The sequence below is a fragment of the Zootoca vivipara genome, chromosome 14 (genome assembly GCF_965207765.1).
Source record: "Zootoca vivipara chromosome 14, rZooViv2.hap1.1, whole genome shotgun sequence".
NCBI lineage: Eukaryota > Metazoa > Chordata > Lepidosauria > Squamata > Lacertidae > Zootoca > Zootoca vivipara.
The window spans coordinates 42,518,820-42,539,752 of record NC_142597.1 but is presented as its reverse complement, the minus strand read 5'-3'; the positions used below and the strand labels follow the sequence as shown (position 1 = coordinate 42,539,752).

Genomic DNA, 20,933 nt, shown 5'->3' with positions numbered 1-20,933 from the left:
AAAACGGGCCTACAGGCTACCTGCCATCCACCTTCACCTTAAGTAAACAGTGCAGCAAAAATAAGTGCCCCCAACTAAAACAAAATAGAGCTTTAGAGGTAAGCTTACCGGCAATGAGGGCACTGAGCTCTTTGTTCTGTCAGCCAGCGCTGTCAAAACAATGATAGATATATCATAAGAGACTGGAGAATTTCAGAAGTGTTAGAAGATAATATGCCACAGATCTCTCCAGATTTGGACTTATTTATCAGAAGTAACTCTCCAGAGGGGCTTTTCAGGGGTGCAGGAGGTTGCAGGGGGAAGGGAGGGATTACAAACTTTCCCTTCATCAATATTGTTAAGTTAACTTATGTGAGGGTCTAAGCCACTGGGACATTTAGAAAGCATACATAATATTAATCAAACTATAAATGCCATAATACATAATGCACATACTAACTAGACTACCCATCTGGAAATCTTCAAACTTCATGTTTCGGAAACTCTAGGGTTCCCAAAAAGATCATTGGGGGTTTCTCAATTAACAATTGTATGTCCTTTTCCCACAACACACAGCTCCATGGAATGTTAGGTATAGTTAAGGGTGTACTCTGAGTTCATACAGGGCAACAATAAGATCCAATAGCCTGACCAGTGCTGCACATTACCTGAGTGTAACATTCCCGAAAATATGCTACACTACCTTCTGCAGTGCAAAGATGCTCCATGCCTAACAAAAATTACCTCCAAATAACTGGCCAGAAATGCCTCACAACAGTTAGTACCCCTCACCACCCCTTTGGTGGTCTGGTAACATAGTAAAAATGGAAAGCTAGCAATTTTAGTTGATTTATCTGAAAAGACTGAGAGCTAGTAACTTGCTGCTGTCTTTGAAAGTATATGTTATTTATGTACTGTTCAGATTCATCAAGTGGTTTAGAACAATTCTACCTACCCTTCAGTTGCTACAGCAGTGATGCAAGAAAATGCAGTGCTTGCGGTAAGGAGGAAAAAATCTCCGGCAAAAAATGTATAAATTAGCCAAAAAAATTCTTTCAATTGCAGCAGCATCTCACATGTTCACATACAAAAGCTGAAAGGGGAAAGGGTCAAACAACATGGGAGATGTAAAGTTGCTGGGGTGGGGGTGTTGAACTAGATTACCACTATGGTCCAAAATGGGTAGATCACCACTGTGGTCTGACGACCTAACATTTTCTCTGCATGGAGTTTCAAAGTCTTTTCCCCTCCCTGAATCAGTTATTAGTTATAGTAGGTAAAAGATAGCTGCCAGTCTTTTCCCCCACTGCCACTACTAGCAGGTTTTTAAAACATGGAAATGGCACAGAGAGAAAAGGTTAAAACAACACCTCTCACCCAGAGCCACCACCAAACCCAGCCACTCCATGCTGCTTTGAAGTATTTTTTTAATAAGCCAGTCAAAAATCTCCCACATAATATATAGTTTGACCCAGAGCTCACAGCTTACCCGAATGCAACTGAAGCAACACAGCTTGGAGCAGTGTGGACATAGGCGCGCATCACGCAACTTTTCCATACAAATGAAACATCGGAACACTTCAGCAATGCTCTGCAAAGAAAAAAAATTAAGAACTCCAGTCATGGACAAGACAAATGTCTAAGTATCAATCATGTATGTTAGCCATTACACCCACTCAGTTCTTACAAACTCAAGGAACTGTGAAACTCTTAATACACAAATAATAATAATACCATAATAATAATTTATTATTTATACCCCACCCAAACTAAGGCCCGCGGGCCGGATGTGGCCCATGAGGCTCTTTTATGCGGCCCCCGCTGCCCACTCTTAATGGTACAGCGCAGCGCGGCTGCCCACTTCCGGGTGGCTGGAGCGTCGGAAACAGCTTGTGCGCATGCACAAGCATCATTTCCGGCGCACTTCCGGGTAGGAGGAGGCCCGAGCGCATGTGCACAAGCTATTTCTGGCGCTCCTCCAACCCGGAAGCAATTAGGCCATCTCAGTTTTGTACTTCTGTGCCACTATACAGTACCGGTACAATAATCAAAGGGCAAAAGATGAACAGCTAATTTATTACTCATTCAAATGAAAGATGAACCCAAGAAAGAGGCCTACTACATCCTCAAGGAACATAAAGGTAAAGGAACCCCTGACCATTAGGTCCAGTCGTGACCAACTCTGGGATTGTGGCGCTCATCTCGCATTATTGGCCGAGGGAGCCGGCGTACAGCTTCCAGGTCATGTGGCCAGCATGACAAAGCCGCTTCTGGCAAACCAGAGCAGCACACGGAAACGTCATTTACCTTCCCGCTGTAGCGGTACCTATTTATCTACTTGCACTTTGACGTGTTTTCAAGCTGCTAGGTTGGTAGGAGCTGAGACCGAGCAACGGGAGCTCACCCCGTCACAGGGATTCGAACCACCGACCTTCTGATCAGCAAGCCCTAGGCTATGTGGTTTAACCCACAGCGCCAACCGCATCCCTCACAAGGAGCATAGCACCTAGTCAAAAGGCAACCAATGCAGCACCCCAAGACAGTATTTATTAACTTCATTTTATTAAACATATTTGCATGCTGCTTTTCAGGGAAATTCAGATTGGCTTATAAAACAAACAAATGCAACAAAGAAGTGGTGTTCCAACAACAAAAATAAGCCAACAATATGATATATCAACAGAGAAGGCTAGGAATCACCAAGTAGAACTTGGTCAGGGGGCAACTTTGATGTAAGGACTTCCAGGACATTCCCCTACCCACTCAGAGGAAAAGTAAAAAGAATGGTGATTGTGCCCAGTTAGGAAGTGGCTTTGGGATCCAACCAAAAGGGACCCCCCCCTCCCAAAGAAGAGCAGCAACACCCTCAAGAAACATACATGTGATGGAAGTTGCCAAAGAAAGACTCAAGTGTCCTAACATTATGCCACCCCTACACACCAACTTCGTAACAACCACCAACCCCCAGCACTGCCACCTTGTGAAAGCCGTAGTCTTTGGAAGGGTGCTTAGAATTATCTGAAATAAATAAATTCACTTGCCTGTGAGGAAATGGGGTGGGGACTCAGAAATCTTGATTCCAAAGTAGCCCCACCAACACACTTTAGGAAGGCAAGGCGAAGAAGAGGAGACCAAGGAAAGGACCCAGGAGTCCTAGCCCCCATATTAACCTCTGAACTACTGTCGCCACCTGCTCCCACTAACCCCCTATAATGAAGAACCCAGGAGGCCTAGCTCCAAACTACGATACTAACTAACTAACTAACACATACATACACTTTGGAAGGCATAGGAAAGGAGACCAAAGAAATGACTCTGGAGTCCTGACCCCCACAGAACCTAGTATCACCACCCCTCCAATGACCAAGAGTAGGAAGGAGATCCCAGGAATCCTGGTTCCAATTACTTACACACACACACACACACACACACACACACACACATGTATACACCTAGCAAGACGACATGGGGAAGGAGACCAAGGAAGGGACTCAGGCCTTGTGTCTCAGGCCCTGCCCTCTGAACTAATAATTATTATTATTATTATTATTATTTATAGCCCACCCATCTGGCTGGGTTTCTGCAGCCACTCCAGGCGGCTTCCTCCACTACTATTCCCTCTACAAACCCGTGATAGCAAAGAACCCACCAGTCCTGGCTGCAAAATAACACTCAGTCACAGATATACATATACACACATGCACCCCTTAGGAAGGCATAGGAGAGGAGACCCAAGGAAGGGACCCAGGAGTCCTGCCCCCACCCCCACATTAACCTCTGTGCCTAGTATTGCCACGCCTTCCACTAATATGTGGTAAGAGAAGAACCCAGGAGCCCTGGCTGCAAAATAACACACACACTCCAGGAAGGGACCCAGGAGTCCTGCCCCCCCCGACCTCCCAGCCTAGCATTCATCCCTCCCAACCCGAGCGGAGGACCCAGGAGTCCTGGCTCCAATAAGCCCACCGACCCACTTTCTGAGGGAGATGCGAGAGGGTGGGACCACCACGTCGGAGAGGGCGAGGTTGTTTTTTTTAAGGCCCCTCCATCCCCTCCACCAGCAGGTGGATCCCCCGCCCGTTTATTTTATTTTTTTACCTCAACACTTTGCTCGTCCATGACTCAAGCAGCGTCTCCCCCTCAAGCGAGCGGAGGGTTGGGAGGGAAAGGAAGCGAGAGGGACCTCCGGCGCCGTCACCTGAGGGAAAAGAAAAATATTTTATTCTATTATATATATGTGTGTGTATGTATGAATAAAACACATTGCAATATGGAGGGAGGGGGTCGCCGGTTTTTTTGGGCACCTCACGCCGCAACCGCCCGGTGACCAGCCGTTTTCCTCTCAGGCGAAACAGGAGGGGCGAAGCAAGTGGCGGTGGTGGGAGAATAAATAACAGGAATAACAAGAAAAATAACACAGGAGTCGTTAACGGCGGAGCCGCCTCCTCCTCCTCCCGCCTCCCGGCTGAAGGGGGAGAACGGACGAGGCTCCTTCTGCCTCACTGCGCATGCGCCGCCATGCTCCCTTCAGAAAGGCCGCATTACAACCGGCGGAGCAGAGCGAGCGAGGCAGCCTGCAACCGCGCATGCGCCTCTCTCTTCCCCGCCCTCCAAAGGGAAATTGCTTGAGCTCTCCGGTGCTTTTCTTTCTCCCTTGGAAAAAGACAAGAGGGAGGGAGGGAGTGGCCCGCGGCACATGCGCAGTACGGGCTCCTTGGCTCTGGAGGCTGCCGCATTGAGTGGAGGGGGATGAGCGCGGGTTTGTTTGGATGGCGGAAAAATAAGGCGCAGCCTTATAATCCCTCCAGGGTGAACCGGGGAGAGAATTTTGGCTGAAACGCTGGAGAGCTGCTGCCCGTCAGTGTAGACAGTACTGAGCTAGATGGATCAGTGTGATCTGACTTCCTGTGTTTCCAAATAAACTCGGCAGAGGTAGGTTAGGTAGCCATGCATAGCTAAAGCTTACACTGCCACTTTTATTATTTTTTTGGAGGGGGGAAAATAACTCCAAAAATGTCTCCATTTTCACCGACCAAAACGAAAGCTTGTGAGCAATATTTTGAGTATGCCAGAACTCTTTTATTTTTATCAGGGTTCCATGGGTGTGGCCAAGGGGGGCAGAGGAGGGCAGCTGTACCCCCCTAGTAAATCAATGACGGAGGTTCTGCCCCCTCCACAACATAAATCCTGGCTACACCCATGCAAGCTAGATTTTTATTTATAAAAAATATTTATAGACCGCCGTATCATAATATATCAGGGCAGTGTACAATATTAAAACTTAAACCAGTTTTTAAACATAATATAAAAATATTATCATTAAGGGGTCTGGCTAACCAAAAATAAAAATTAAAGGCCCACCTACTATTATAGATGCCTGAAGGTCAAAAGCTTACGGCCAGTCAGGCCTCTTACCACTGGGGACTGAAAAAAAATGTCAATTAAGCCAGGAATGAGGTATCTGTGGCTCTCCAGATCTTGGACCTGAACTCCCATCAGCCCCAGAGGTCAGGAATGATGGGAATTGTAGTCCATAACATGGAGGACACCAAATTGGGGAAGGTTTTGTTGGATCCAAGCAAAGCTCATGCTAAGAGTTTAGCTACTTGGCCAGCTAGTGCTACAGTAATTAATAGAGCAGCTCACGGTATGTTCTGCAAGCCTTTTATACGGTATGTATACCCTGTTTGTAGTAGTGGTTAGAGCAGGATTTCCCAAACTTGGGTCTCCAGCTGCTTTTGGACTACAGCTCCCATCATCCCTACCTAGCAGGGCCAGTGGTCAGGGTTGATGGGAATTGTAGTCCAAAAACAGCTGGAGACCCAAGTCTGGGAAACCCTGGGTTATATTACTGGACTAGGACAGGCATCCCCAAACTTCGGCCCTCCAGATGTTTTGGACTACAGTTCCCATCATCCCTGACCACTGGTCCTCTTAGCTAGGGATCATGGGAGTTGTAGGCCAAAACATCTGGAGGGGCACAGTTTGGGTGTGCCTGGACTAGGACCTAGGAGGCCAGGGGTCAAATCCCCACTTAGCCATTAAGCTCAGAGTGTGTAACCTTGGGTCAGTCACCACCTCCTCTTGGCCTAACATACCTCACAGTGATGTTGTAGGGATTAAATGAGGCAGGGAAAACCATATATTCAACCTTGAGCTCCTTAGGAGGAAAGGTGGGGTGTAAATACAATTAAAAATAATATACACACAAGTCTTAGTTTCTGGTATTTACATAGCTGTCAAATTTTCCCTTTTTTAAAGGGAAATTCCTTTATGCTGAACAGGCTTCCTCATGAGAAAAGGGAAAACTTGACAGCTATGGATATTTATGCTACTTAAAAAAAAAATGCCACTCACTATAACCCTAACAGCTACTCATTTTAATTTGTTTTCCCCCTTGCATTCATTACAGCAAAACTCTGATCGTCAAGTCAGTACTGTATTCGTGATCAATGTTGCTCCATAAGAATGCTGACACAGTTTACATAACCCTGTACATGTAGTTTAGCAGCTCCACTGCCACCCGCTTCCGCTGGGCACCACTCAATGAAGGAGTTAGCACACTGCAGCTTGCAGTTTATGCCACAAAGAAACTGCTTATACAGTGAGGGGGAAACAGGCCAGCTGAACAAGCAGATTCCGCTTATTATCCTATTATTTCCTCGGAGAAAACCTATTTCCCCAATACATTAGGAATCCTAATACTTACTCAGCTGTACATTACTTTTAAACTAAGTGGGACTTCACTTCTGTGGCAGGATGAATAGGACTAAACTGCACATAATTTATGGGGAAGGGGCCCCAGCTCAGTAGCATATCCGCTTTGCATGCAGAATGTCCCAGGTTTGGTTGGGGATGCCCCCTGCCTGAAACCCTGGGAGCTGCTACCAGTCAGTGTAGACCAGGGTTTCCCAAATTTGGGTCTGCAACTGTTAGCTAGCAGGACCAGTGGTCAGAGATGATGGGAGTTGTAGCCCCAAAACAGCTGGAGACCCAAGTTTTGGGAAACAATAGACAGTAATGGTCTGCCTCAGTATAAAAGCAGCTTTCTATGTTCACTCCTAACCATATTTACCTGGAGGTTTAGTGTCAGCCTTCCTCTGGACAAGTATAAAGAGCTGTTAGCCAGCATATAGGATTGAGGTTTATTCTTAATCAGGTTATGATCTACCAGGGATGGGGATTCCAGATGTTGAACTCCAACTCATAGAATCATAGAATTGTAGAGTTGGAAGAGACCACAAGGGCCATCCAGTCCAACCCCCTGCCGAGCAGGAAACACCATCAAAGCATTCTTGACATATGCCTGTCAAGCCTCTGCTTAAAGACCTCCAAAGAAGGAGACTCCACCACACTCCTTGGTAGCAAATTCCACTGCCGAACAGCTCTTACTGTCAGGAAGTTCTTCCTAATGTTTAGGTGGAATCTTCTTTCTTGTAGTTTGAATCCATTGCTCCGTGTCGGCTTCTCTGGAGCAGCAGAAAACCTTTATCCCTCCTCTATATGACATCCTTTTATATATTTGAACATGGCTATCATATCACCCCTTAACCTTCTCTTCTCCAGGCTAAACATACCCAGCTCCCTAAGCCATTCCTCATAAGGCATCGTTTCCAGGCCTTTGACCATTTTCGTTGCCCTCTTCTGGACACGTTCCAGCTTGTCAATATCCTTCTTGAACTGTGGTGCCCAGAACTGGACACAGTACTCCAGGTGAGGTCTGACCAGAGCAGACCTCCCATCGTCTCCAGTCAGCATGGCCAGTGGTCAGGGATGATGTGAGGTTGGTTTAGGATTTTGAATTGGGAAGGCGTGAGCAGCTGAGGAACAGGTATGGCAAAGAGGCAGTAATTGACTTGTCCTGGTCAGTGAAACTTGCAGAGTGAGCTTGGGCATGCTTCAGCCAAATGTATCTCAGGGGTAGTGCAATAACCTCATTAGTATCAATTAGACATAATTATTAATTAGTTGCTTGTTACACAAAGGCCTCCATGCATGCCATCCTTGACCTCTTGGAACTGATGCCAGGGTACAAGAGCCTAGCGGCTGGATCAAACTAAAGGCCTATCTAGTCAAGCATCCTGTTCACAGTGCTTGCCCACAAGCAGGACTCTTGAAGCTAAACCCACTAACAACTCCCCATGTCTCACATCCAGCATCTCCCGAAAAATCTTTGTAGCCTTCTGTGAATCACTTGCACTAGAAGGCCACCACACAGGAAGAAATCAGTTTGATCTGTTCAACCTGCATTAGCTTACGTCATGAAAAAACAAATGATTCTAATTAAGGTGATGCACACAGATGTCACATGGGATGCCTTATAGAGGGGCGGGGGTCTTTCTTTTTAACATAATGTTGGCTACCTCCACCCACTCATTAAGAACTAGCAACCTTGTTCCCAGCGTTGGTCTAGAATTCTGAGAAACCCAAAACTCAGTGCAGTTTTGAAAGGTTCAATCCATTTTGAACCAAAATGGTGTGCAATCATATCCAAATATAGACAAAAACCTGCTCCTTGGTCTCTGGAAGCATCGTGCAAGATTTGGTTATGATATCTTAAGAGGTGTGGAAAAAATAGCAAACAGAAAAATAACTCAAAAATATAGTAGCTTGCTAAATATACCTATATCTATATCTAGAGGGGTATTAATCCCCCCCAAAAAATCAATTATTCAGCTCAGGCTGTAACCCTAAACTCTTTACTATATCAACTCAATCTTACTGAGTACAGCGACACATATTTCAGATATATAGGATTACACTGTACACAGTTGAACCCCAAGTAGTGCCAATTAAATGTTGCCATGGACAAAAAATGAAGCCCAGAAGAAGAAACAACTGGATTAGTAACCAGTCAGCATAACTCAATCATATTACTGTACTAAATAAGACTATTCCCGTAAGAGCTGTCAGCCTCCCTTTATAAAACACGACACCTTGACAGACAGTATTCCAATAAGTAGTCTTAGGATGACATGGTACCTTCCAAGAAATTCAAATCCAAGTGGAACTTTGGTTCGTAGGCACCTAGGCGACATTTTGGCTTATTGCATCCTTATCAAGGCAAGACCATATCCATGTGAACAATGCTTTTGTCTTGGGATGTTTGAAGCTTGGTTGTCCAGAGCTACAAGAGGCTCCCAGCAACAAGAGTTTGACCAAGTTCACAGCAAGAAAGTGAGCTGCCTCTTGGCTCTTTAAGTGAAAGGAACTTGCCAAAGGTCGCTCACCATTTCTGGCTGAGACACAACTGGTTGATCACTGGGTCCACTTGGGGAAATCTGGTGCCATTTCTTAATGCCAGCCTACTCACTTGCCCTTCATGCCCCACCTGTGCTGCCACTGCTAGGCTTAACAAATTTTATGAATTGAATTGCTTTGCCATTTGTTGCTCTACAGAGGAAGTCGTTCAAAGGCATATTTAAGCCAGACTTTCCCCAAACTGTAGGCCTGTCAAAATCATTCAAATTTTCAGGATCTGGAACAAGCCATTTAATTTTTTCCCCCTTACATTATAAACATGCCTACAGGTTTACCCTCTAGGGCACAACCTTCAAAGTTAAGCTTATTTCAACAAGCAAGATTGAAGCTTTTACATTGAAATTGACAATATTGAAAAGTACTTACTTTGACTGGCTAGAGGAGGCATCCCCAAACTTTGGCCCTCCAGATGTTTTGGACTACAATTCCCATCATCCCTGACACTGGTCCTATTAGCTAGGGATGCCTCCTCTAGCCAGTACTTTTCAATATTGTCAATTTCAATCTGGAGGGCCGCAGGTTGGGGATGCCTGGGCTAGAGTCAATGCCTGGGAGGAAAAAGAGGTAACCTAACAATCTAAAATGTGTGTGTGTGTGTGTGTGTGTGTGTGTGTGTGTGTGTGTGTTTGGAGTCACATCTAATATACAAGTATAATATTCTCTGCTCCCACAATAACTGCAGAAAGCTACTCAAGAATTTTACACACACACACACACACACAGAGAAGTTATCTCCTGAGCTGTCACCCCAAGTTTACTAACTGAAGCTTCACACAGCCATTAAGATTTGGCTTATTCTAGCCATAAAACAGATTAGCCAAAGGCACAATAGTTCTGGAGTTAACTGAAGGTGAAAGACACACTAGGGAAAAAAGGTGAATAAACCACAAGATTTAAAAAGGATGCCGACTCTTTGTGTTGTCATACATATATCTTTATTGTTTCTAAGTATTCAAACAACAACAACAACAATAAAACTTTAAGCACAATTTATCAATTTGGCTACTGTTTCTTTTTTTCTTTTTTTTGCCTTTGTATTTTTTAAAAAATATTTTTATTGGTTTTCTAAACATTACATAGAAAAACAACAAAAGACAGAAAGATACAAAAATGAACAATTAAAAGCTTAGAAAAGAAAAAATAAGATACATCAAAACTCACATTTGGGGAGCCATGTTCTTATACCTTAACAATATAATACTGGCTACTGTTGGCTACTGTTTCAAAGGTACAGCTATGGCTTTGAATATACCAAAAGATCCACATTAAGGAGAAAGGTGGCAGTACAATGTATCAAAAACAGCTTCCATTCATTGCATAGTGTAAGCAGCAGACTGAATTAACGCAGAGCAAGACTACGGATGCCTGCCAGATGTTGTAGGACTCCAACTCCCAGCAGCCAGCATGGCCAATGGTGAGGGATGATGGGAGTTATAGTCCAATAGCATCCAGAGAACCACAAGCTCTGGTTGAAAGCACCTTTGGAACGTTACAATATCAACCCCATCACAACACCAACAACATCACCAACACAAAATGTTCAAGTCATGGTTCATCTGACAACAATTTAGGAAGTATGTACAAGAAAGTTGGGTGCCGATATTAAAAAGAAAACACAAGCAATCCAGACAAGTATAGCCTCAGTGTTCAACTTCCAACTCTGATAAGTGCCCTCACATACAAGCTATTTTTGGAATTTTTGCCTGGGATCAGTGGGCTTCATGCTCTTTGGGACAATTCTGTAGAAAAGAAGAACAGTATTTTTAAAGAGACAAATTATATTCTGTCCTCAAAGCGGAAGGAAAAAAGAACTACTTTTCATTTGTAAGACATTTGCTCTAAACTACAGAAGTCAAGAATCACAGGCTGCCATATTTCTTATGAATTGGCTTAACTTTTGCAGAGGTATCACATATCACTGCCTATCTGAATTCACACACCCATGCCCACTAGACAACAGCAAGATCAAATTGGTGCTCACACACAGGAGAACTGCCACTACAGATAATAAAGATGCAGGTGGAACTTTCAATGCCTCAGTACTTCAGGAATGGTTGTGGAAGTCTTACTCCACCCAAGCGAGAGCCCAAAATATGTTTTGTATTTAGTTTTCAAAGCATAACTGTGCAAATATTAAAAGGGAGCAGAAAGTGTGAGCCCATTCTTTAGCGCTTCTCAAATTTGAGCAAGTGGTCAAGTAACGATTTCTACAGGCAAAAAGGTGGGAGAGGAGGTATTGCCTTGTTTCTATTATTACTTGTTAAATTGTGGAGTAGGAGAGGAACATAAGCCACATTTCCACCACCGTGGGATTTTTTTATTTTTTATTTGCTGCCGGGTGAATCAGGGTCGCCTGGGCAGTGCAGCAGCAGAAGACGCAGCAGCAGCAGCAAAAAACAAATACGTGCCTTTTGCTGCTGCGCTTCTGGGTAAATCAGCTGTTTGGCAGGGTAGAGTGGACGCCAAAAGTGGCACCTGGACACCGCCATCACGTCGCAAGAGACCAGTTGCAAGTTGTAAAATGCAACTGGCACCCGCTAATTTCGAACCCTGTCTGGAGCTATTCAGTAAAAACACAGACAAGATCCCCAGGGTTCAGAATTACCTGTTTTTCTGGGGTATCTGTTACTTGAGGAGTCTGGTACATTAAGTGCTGCATTGCAAGTTCTTCTTCTTCAGATGGAGGTGAGACCTAGGGAGAAGAGAGAGGAGCATCTTAAGCAAGGCTGTTTACATTCCGCAATAAAATAAAGATTGTCCTCAAGAACCTCATCAAATCTTGTCTCTAACCCAGACCCTTTGTAATGTTTTGGAATTTCTTATGTTAAAGGTCAGCAGAGGGTTCCAACTTCCAATCAAATATGAAGGAAACAAAAATATATGTGCCATGGCAGGCCTTATGCTAATAGCTTCTTTGTCAACTTCAGCTGTTCCTCATTTGTGAAATTTGTTGGTTGCCTTTGACCAGGTCTTTGGGAAGTTATGCTGGATGGTTTTTTTAAAAAATCCAGCTTGTAGAGATTTAAAATCTGTAGATTTTAGTAATTGCATATGTAGGATATTCCAAGGCTGGGGCAACCCAGCCAGATGGGCAGGGTATAAATAATAAAACTACTACTACTACTAGGCAGGGTAAGCCAACCTGTTGCCCTCCAGAAGTCATGGGGACTCCCAAATACCATCCACAGCACAGCCATGGGCCAGGGAGAATGGTGTGTTGTAGTCCGATGCATCAGCTACCCCTGTCCCAGGATATGTCTCACGGAGAGTGGTAGAATATGGGCTCTGCCCCCTAGCCAACACTGTGCAACAGGTTCCACAGCCCCCAACCCTCTGACTCCAGCCAGTGCATCCCAGGGATGTAGCATAGTAGATCCTGCAACTCTGAAATCTTCCAGCTCTTGTTCTAAGATATGCTGTGGGACTGATCCTGGTGCTCACATAGCTTGTGATGGGAAATGCCAAGGCCCAACTGAGTCAAACTGGAACTCAGAATATGCTCAGATGAACCCTGCTGGATCAGGCCAGTGGTCCATTTAGTCCAGCATTCTGTTCTCACAGCGGCCAACCAGTTGCCCCAGTGGGAAGTTCAAAAGCAGGAGCTGAGTACCAGCAGGTGTACATTTCAGACCAATTACCTGCAGATGCACACTTCAAGCAACTTGTCTTATTTCCTGAAGTTCCTGTATGCTGATGGAGGTGCTCCCTATATCTATACGCGTGCGCACACACCTCCCTCAAGCCAGGCAAGTCAAGAGCACTACCTCCATTCCAGTGTGGTGCTGTATTTCCTGAACCAGCTTCACTGTTTTGGCCAGAGTAGCACGGATTGACCGCATGGACTCCCGCCGCTCGGTAGAAATCCTTTCTAGCTGCTCACACAACATTTTGTAGCGAGACTTCACCTGTGACAGCTGCTGTATGACAACCAGAGGATTCTCCTGTTGCCAAAGCAAGAAGATGCACACAGTTGGAGGAGAAGCAGAAAAGGGGGGCGGAAGAGAGAGAGAGAGGGAGAAAGGACCCTCAAAACACAACACAAATGGGAGGCCTACCCAATCATATTCAGCTAACTGGAGGATTAAAAGTCACAGCCACACTATACACTTAAAGAATCATGGGAACCATATTTTCTACCCACAGAGCTACCATTCATGGCAGCTTTAAACTAAATTCTCTAGGATTCTTTGTGGAAAGCCATGTGCTGGAAGCATATGGTGTGGGTGTGACCAGAGAACTTGCACAGTGCAGCACTGACATGGTGATGTTTTTCAGGCAATTCTCCTTGGCAAGTATGCGAGTCAGTATATCATGGGTTGCTAAAATTAATTAGAGTGCCAGATTCAGGCATCTGTGATTTCCACACCACCACCCTTAAATTTCAGCAAATTAAAGCATGTACATCCCAATGAGCATCGCTGTGTAATGTTTAAGCCATGTTTAATTCCACTGTCCACCACCACAAATTCAAATGCTTGTGGTGGTTCAGGACAAAAAATTAACATGGGATACTTTTTTAAAAAAGCTTTGTTGACTGAATACAAATAAAATAAGCTGAATTATATTACTCTCTGGGACAGTTGCAACCAACATGGTGCCCCCAGGGATGTTGTGGGACCGCATCACCCTTCATTCCTGGCTATTAGCCATGCTGGCTGTGAGTTGATGGGAATTTCAGTCCAATAACATCTGAAGAGCACCAAGTCAATTAAATGTGCTCGAGGACACCAGAAAATTTTCTGATGCAAATTTCCCTACCGGTATGCAGATCAGGCTAATTTGCATATAGAAAATGAATTCAACACTTTTCAGAAAACTCACACCACTACTTTGAGCACAATCCTAGATAGGGCTACTCAGAAGCAACCTCATGTGGTTCAGTGGGGCTTATTCCCAGGTAACTGAACATAGGAGTGCAGCCTTAAGTTGTTGTTGTTGTTGTTGTTGTTGTTGTTGTTGTTGTTGTTCATTTCATTTCTATAGCTTTATGGGGGGGGGGACTCAAAGTGGTTTACAACCTACATTAAAAAATTCAGTACCTCTTTAGACAGTCCGTCAGCATGCCCTTTCACCATTTCAAACTCCAGCATTGCCTGAATGTAATTAAGGTCGGATTCGGCCTTCTGGAACTAAAACATCCAAATGGTCAATCACAATTCTGTTATACAAATTGGAAGCCAAACACCCCTACCATTGCAGTACACACATAAGCGCAGGGGATGCGGAGAGAAGATAGAGAAAGGTGCATTAGGGCTGGGCGATGTCAGCTTTTCAACATCACAATGTATCACCAGCCAGATACTGCGATCTGCGAATACATCCCGATGTTGAAACCTGGCCAAGGGACTCCCTCTGCTCCCAGCACTCAGCAGCAGTGGTATCAGGCAGCCTCGGCACCGCTCGCCACTCCACAAGGCGTGGGGTGCAATCCATGCCTTGTGGAGCAGGGCTGCCTGATGTTGCCAAGCACTGGGTCCGGCAACAGCATCAGGCAGCTTCTGCAGCCAGCAGAGCCTCGTGCATTTGTCTGCCTTTTCCTTCACCCCAGCAGGCAGGCAGGCAGGCAGGCAGGCTGCCTCTTCCTCCCAACGCCACTCCCACCCCTGCACCAAGGCAGTGGTGGATGAAGCATTTGCACACAAAATTTCACCAGTGGAACAAGCACACTGCCAATAGCACTACACTGGATACAACACATAGGCTCTGATAGTTCCTGTTTTGTGTTTTCCTGTTTTGTACATTCCCCCTCACCCTGAATTGAAACTGGGGGTTAAGTCCACTCTTTTCTCTGAAAAAGGTTTAGTTGAATTGTGTTCAAGAACTGGCCCACCACCCAGGAAAGAGACCCTGCCCTTGGGTTTCTTCACAAGTCACATTCTGGACTTCCTACATTGCAAAGAGTCACCTTCAAAGGCAGGTAGTTCTCCTTCATCCAACCACTTCCAAATGGCATCTATGACACTTTCCCCTTGATCCAGCACAGGGCCACCTTCCCTGGCACAAAAAATACAAGGCTAGGTGCTGTAAGCCAGCTTGAGCTTGGCTTAACTGTGAAAGGCAGCAATCAAATGATGGGATGGAATAATGGACCGACTCAACAGAAGATCATTTTCAATGTTCTTAGCTGCCCTGAAGGTATGCAAAGAGGCAAGTTTTTATTATCACATTTCTACCCCACCTTTCCTCCAAGGAGCTCAAGGTGGCATATATGGTTCTCTTCCTTCCCATTCCCCACCCAGTAGTGGAGTAGGTTAAGAGACTGTAACTGCCCCAAGGTCACCCAGTGTTTCATGACTGAGCAAGAATATAAATGCTGATGTCCCAGGCCACCAAACCGACTCTCTCTTTTTTGAGAAGGAATTTGAGAGAACGAAGTGTGATCATTTCATTCCTTGGGCCAAAAGGAGTTCTCATAACACATATATATGCATGGTATAATATACAGTGTTACCTTGGTTCTCGAATTTAATCCATTTCTGACTCCCAAAACGGTTCAAAAACCAAGGCATGGCTTCTGATTGGCTGCAGGAGCTTCCTGCACTCAAGCAGAAGCCATGTCGGACATTTGGCTTCCAAAAGACGTTCGCAAACTGAAACCCTTCCAGGTTTGCGGCGTTTGGGAGCCAAGCCGTTCAACTACCAAGGTACCACTGTACTAGCATGAGCTCTGTACACAAAGGGAGATCTGCTTATGGGCTGCCAAATCTGGGTTATGTAGTCTCTCTCCCACATAATTACCCTGCAAAATTCATCCTCTTGATAGTTCCTCTTGCCAGGAATTCGATAAACAAGGCTGATGAACAGATAATCAAGCTTACAATGTTACCATTCCCCTCTGTTCATGATAACTGAGCCACCAGGGAACTGAGAAAGACAGTGGGATAACAGGGGCATTACTTAATTAACGATAATCAGTTCCTTAAAGGAGCTATTAAAGGCTTATGGGAATCGCAGCTGCACACCCTGTTCACAGAAACATCCCAAGGAATATCTTCAGAGGAAAAACATCGCTTTGGGAAGGGACTTTATTATTTGCCAGATTTAGCCATCCAGACCCTGGAAATGTTATCTTGCCATACAGATTGGCCTCCATATTAAAAGTTGGGGCTAGCTAGTAATTAAAGGCTTCCTACTTAGAGGCCAACAGGTGCTTACGTATTTTAACATGATAAAAGAAAAGAAAAAATTAAACCAAAAGAATGAACTTCCCTGCAGGAGAGAAGGCTGGAGGAGGGATGTCTAAATAAGACAAAGACCTGCGTTTCCTGACTTTGGGCACAAGAGGGCAGCACGCCACGCATTCACCCTCAAAGGAGACTATGCAGTTACAGTACTGTATAGGGCAGGCATCCCCAAACTGTGGCCCTCCAGATGTTTTGGCCTACAACTCCCATGATCCCTAGCTAACATGACCAGTGGTCAGGGAAGATGGGAATTGTAGTCCAAAACATCTGGAGGGCCACAGTTTGGGGATGCCTGGTATAGGGCATCAGATCCCTTGGAAAAGCCATCTCCACTGGGGTTCCCCTCCAATGCCCTCAGCTGTCACCTGGAAGCAGCCCACTCCAGCAGGCTGCCTTAATGGAGGAGATGGGAAGCAGAAGTCCCATTCCCAGGCAGCACATGCAACAGTTTGTAAAAGAACACAAAAAGAGACAGGCTGTTGGATCGGGCCTGTGGCCCATCCAGCATTCTGTTCTCACGGTGGACAACCAGAGGCCCTAAGTGGGAAACAGCACTCTCTCCACTTGCGATTCCCAGCAACTGGTCCTCAGAGGCATATTGCCACTGACAGTGAACATAGCCATCCTGGCTAGTAGCCAGTGATAGCTTTATCTTCCATAAACTTATCTAATCCTCTTTTAAAGCCCTCCAAGTCAGTGGCCATCACAACTTCTTATAGAAGTGAATTCCATGTGTAAAGAAGTACTTGGCTTTCTATTTACCTGACACCTATCCAATTAGGGATTGCAGGTAAGGAACTCACAATGTTAAAGCTTGGATATGCCCGATGCCCAAAAGGTTGCATCTGAAAATTGTAAGCATGCCCTGCTACGTACACCCAGATTTCCAGATTTCAATTCCATTTAAAGGAATTACATGGTCATGCTGGGAGCTGCTCTATCAGAAAACTAGCTGTCCATTCCAAATTTCCAGCAAGCTGCACATAATAAGAGAAAAGAAGCCTCTTTCCAGCAGCAAAATAAATAAAACCAGTGCCATTTCTCAGTGATCTCAAGCTTGCTGTATCATGCAGCAGGCAGGCTGACCTCACAAAGTGATACAGTACCTAGTTACTAGGGCTGTCAACAAATTTTAAAAAAATCTTTAAATAAAACGTGCATCTTGCCAGCAGCTCCAGTACCTTTGAGATGCTGAAGGACGTGCAATAAAACTGGCAATTTAATAAGCAAAAGCTGCGGTTTCAACTATCAAAAGGTGCCATTCCTAATTAAAAGGAAATTAAAGGCCATCCAATATTCTTCTACATCTCCTATTACGGCAACATGCCAGAATCAATATAGACTTTTAAAAAACCCTCAAAGATAGTTGTGCCCTTAACCCACAGCTCCATCAATTAGCCAAAGAGTCAGTTTTAAGGAGGTAATAGGAACACAGGAAGCTTCTTTATACAGTCAGACTGCTGATCTATCTAGCTCAGTATTGTCTACACTGACTGGCAGCACCTCTCAAAGTCTCCAGTCAGGATTCTCTCCCAGCCCTACCTAGGGGTGCCAGGGATTGAAGCTGGGACCTTCTACATGCAGAGCAGATGCTCTACCAGTGAACTGTGTCTCCTTCCCTATCAAGTGACTGGCAAAACACACTGGACTAAAACAAATCCCACCAACCCAACCTAACCAAAGTGAGAATAAACATAATTTATGGTTACTGGACAACATCCCATTTTTATGGTGGTTGAACATTCCTCCATTCCCTTCTCAAAGCTGCCCTCCAGCAAATCCACTCGCTAGCCAGAGCCTTTGTTCACTAAGTCTCCGGCTAAAGTTTGCAGGCCTGCTGCATAGTCATAAAACCAAACACAAAATCTTTCCAGCCCCCTCTGCACGATTCACTTACGTAGGCTTTGGAGAAACAGTGAGAAGCCACAAGGCCACTGCTGAGGGTTCTGCCCACAAGTGCTTTGACAATACTATTGCACTGCTCATCGAGAAGTACAGTAGTGCAATGAAGTCAGAGCCCTTGTCAGCAGCAAGGTGCTTTGGAGAGATGTTCTGCACAAGATGCGTTGCAAGAAGCCCCTTCAGAACAACGAATAGGCTACTGAACTTTGAATTTATAAATGAACTTCACAATAAGAAAAAGGTAAACAGTTTCTCCTTCTTTTAAAAAGGGCTCCAAACTAAATCATGACTCTCAACACACACCTACCTCTTTCCAGCAGGCTGTTTGCAACTCATTCACAGCCGATGTTAATTTGATCTCACCTCATTTTGAGCAGTCCAGATCAAGGGAGAAAGAATTTGGCTCTTTTGTGACTGGGTGCTGATGCACCATTGAAGAATTGCAGTGGAAAGCTAGTAACTGCATGAGGCTGTTATTTATGCACGTTATAGCTGGGTGCACATATCAATACATCAATTTTAAAATTCCAGCTATAAAAAGGAGTCTCCCCGTCCCTGTTTCAGACAGACACACAGACATACAAAAGATTCCATACTTCAAGTTGTCACTTTAGCTGACTGAGCATCGCTGGCCAATGCCCTTTTAACATTGCACTGCTTTTTGTGCACGTTCACTAGTAGTACAACATAAAAAGGGCAGTGGACAGACACCTCTCGCCATCCACAAGGAAGCAGAATCGAACAGGCTCAGAAGGGCATTCTTTGGTTCCAAAAGAAAGAATAGATCCTGAAAATGTAAATGGCTTGCAAAAAAAAAGCTTTCAAAACATTTCAGCAACAAGAACTGACTCTATGAAATGCAACATCACCTTTGGTTTAAAAAAGAAAAAAAAAGCAAACAAGATCTTTGGGTGTGTGTGTCTGTTTTCTCCTTGGGAACAAAAGTTACTTTCAGTATTTTCATTTAAATATGTGTGTGCGCGCGCACGCATATCCACACAAATCCATCTTCAGAGGAGGATGGTGTTTTTATCAGCTTCCACCTCCAAGAAATATGCCAACTATCAAAGAAAGGAGCATGGAGTGTTCTCATCCAGCCAGCTGACCTCCTTCAACCCTTGAGTCAGGATCATGGGTCTGAAGTCTCACTGTCCCCTCCCTCAAATCCGCCAGAAATGGAGAGAGGATTCTTTGAACCCCTATCTGGAAGAGGACAGTGATAAGGTCTCATACTCCAGATCTGGGAGTGCCATCTGAGAAATTTTGAAATACGAGTCTGAATTATTACCATGTATTACGCCTGTATTCCATAAGACTCTTGGCAGGGAAGACAAGATGCACAATTGGAGGCCTTTCTCTCAACAGCGTGCAAGCTAAGCTGGAGTGTACTACATTTCTTGCAGCTTCCTCCTAAAGGATGGATTTCTGACCATTGTCAGGCCCCTTGCTTGGAGGACTGACTCAAAGCAAGCTGTAGACACTTGTCAGATCAGCTGCCATTCCTGGGATGAAGAAAATTGCAACAGCTACAGGTCATATGTTACTTGAGCCCGGACATTATATATTAATAATACATAAAATAGAAACCAAAGTTCAAGCTCACCTAGATGGTGCTATATCATACAAATTCTGCTTAAATAAATAACTACTGTTTTGCATATGTTTATTATTGGCAACCGCTACACCCCACAGCTAGTAGATCTATGTAAATGGGTGGCAGTTTATAAAGAAATCAAGTCATATACAGTATTGGTAATATAAAAGCGAAACCCAGGTGGACATAGATAATGTTATGTGAATTATTGGTTCAAATGGACATAAAAATTATTTTGGCAATTAGTGTTGTTGTTTAGTACTGTAGTGGCACCAGGCTGAACTCTATTTTCCCTCCCATATAAGGGGGACACGGACCCAGTCGGAGAGCTTCGACACTCTCTAAGAAAAAAGACCTTTGATGAAAGATGGGTGGGGTAATGGACCAATCGGACGGGCCACGCCCCCTCGACGCTCTGGCCACGCCCCGTAAATAGCAGGCTTTTCGGAGAATGGGTTAGGCCGGAGGGCCACGCCCACACAGACGAGCCACGCCCCCAACAGCGAGCCTCCAAAGAGAAATGAACCAAAACCAGCACGCCCCTTTTTGCCCTCCCCTTAGAAAATAATGGATTCACCCAACGGAATCTTCTCCCAAGCCTCTCCGCGGTGTGTGGTTGGGTCCAAAACGGTGGGGGGGATGGGAATATCCCCTCACATTTCCCCTTCCTCAACTGTTCCTTCCCCCTCCCGTTTTCCCCCCTTTCTTTCTTCCATTCGTTGGTCCCACATTTTCAACGGTCGGCCCCTTCCCTCAAGAAAACTGCAGCCAGATTCGTCGCGACGGCAGCCCCGGGACTCACCATGGTCTCGAGCGTAGTAACCGCCGTCTCCATGTTGAATAGTTGACATTCCTCAGGCGGTGGCATTCCACCCCTCTCCCCTCCCTTCGTTATGAGTAGAAGGGACGGCGTCTCTGATTGGGCAGCTGTCACCACGTCCTCTGTTTCATTGGCTCCTCTCAAACATAACCTCGCGCCTATTGGAGAAAAAACCGTATAGCCCCGCGGCATG

The 20,933-nt window shown here is 45.0% G+C and overlaps 2 protein-coding genes across 9 annotated transcripts in view; both read right to left on the bottom strand.

Annotated features, from left to right (window-relative positions):
* Positions 1-9,087, bottom strand: part of TRIM37 (tripartite motif containing 37) — a 53,669-nt gene extending 44,582 nt beyond the window's left edge. For 4 of the 6 annotated variants that reach the window (XR_004694013.3, XR_004694012.3, XR_004694011.3 and 1 more), the window contains exons 1-4: positions 4,284-4,565; positions 4,078-4,177; positions 1,469-1,570; positions 109-149 (exon numbers count right to left, since the gene is read on the bottom strand). Coding sequence is in view for 3 of the 6 variants with exons in the window: in XM_035139819.3 (XP_034995710.1) it covers positions 109-149; positions 1,469-1,570; positions 4,078-4,098 (164 nt within the window). In the remaining 3 variants the exon portion in view is untranslated. Of the gene's footprint in view, positions 1-108; positions 150-1,468; positions 1,571-4,077; positions 4,178-4,283; positions 4,598-8,961 lie in introns of those variants that run through there. The other 2 variants (XM_060283095.2, XM_035139818.3) reach the window with 2 other exon arrangements.
* A 1,065-nt stretch (positions 9,088-10,152) lies between these two features.
* On the bottom strand, positions 10,153-20,859 carry SKA2 (spindle and kinetochore associated complex subunit 2). 3 transcript variants are annotated; one of them, XM_088657534.1, is made up of 6 exons: positions 20,723-20,786; positions 19,615-19,828; positions 14,280-14,369; positions 13,005-13,181; positions 11,846-11,932; positions 10,153-10,979 (listed from the first exon to the last, which is right to left on the bottom strand). In XM_088657534.1, the coding sequence occupies exons 2-6, from the start codon at positions 19,615-19,617 to the stop codon at positions 10,950-10,952; spliced, it is 387 nt and encodes a 128-aa protein (XP_088513660.1). In that variant the 5' UTR covers positions 19,618-19,828; positions 20,723-20,786; the 3' UTR covers positions 10,153-10,949. The 3 variants fall into 3 exon arrangements, with proteins under 3 accessions (XP_088513660.1, XP_034995769.1, XP_034995765.1); XM_035139878.3 differs by lacking the exons at positions 19,615-19,828; positions 20,723-20,786 and adding exons at positions 15,146-15,369; positions 15,979-16,299; XM_035139874.3 differs by lacking the exon at positions 19,615-19,828 and having other exon boundaries at positions 20,723-20,859.
* Positions 20,860-20,933: the final 74 nt, after the last annotated feature.

Bases quoted from the DNA above. Each gene is read 5' to 3' on its own strand.
- SKA2 (XM_035139874.3), bottom strand. From the start codon at position 20,788: ATGCCACCGCCTGAGGAATGTCAACTATTCAACATGGAGACGGCGGTT. The intron at 13,182-14,279 runs GTACTGAATTTT...CTTTGGCAACAG, and splicing joins CTGACGGACTGTCTAAAGAG to GAGAATCCTCTGGTTGTCAT. The intron at 10,980-11,845 runs GTAATTCTGAAC...TCTTTTCTACAG, and splicing joins CAGATACCCCAGAAAAACAG to AATTGTCCCAAAGAGCATGA.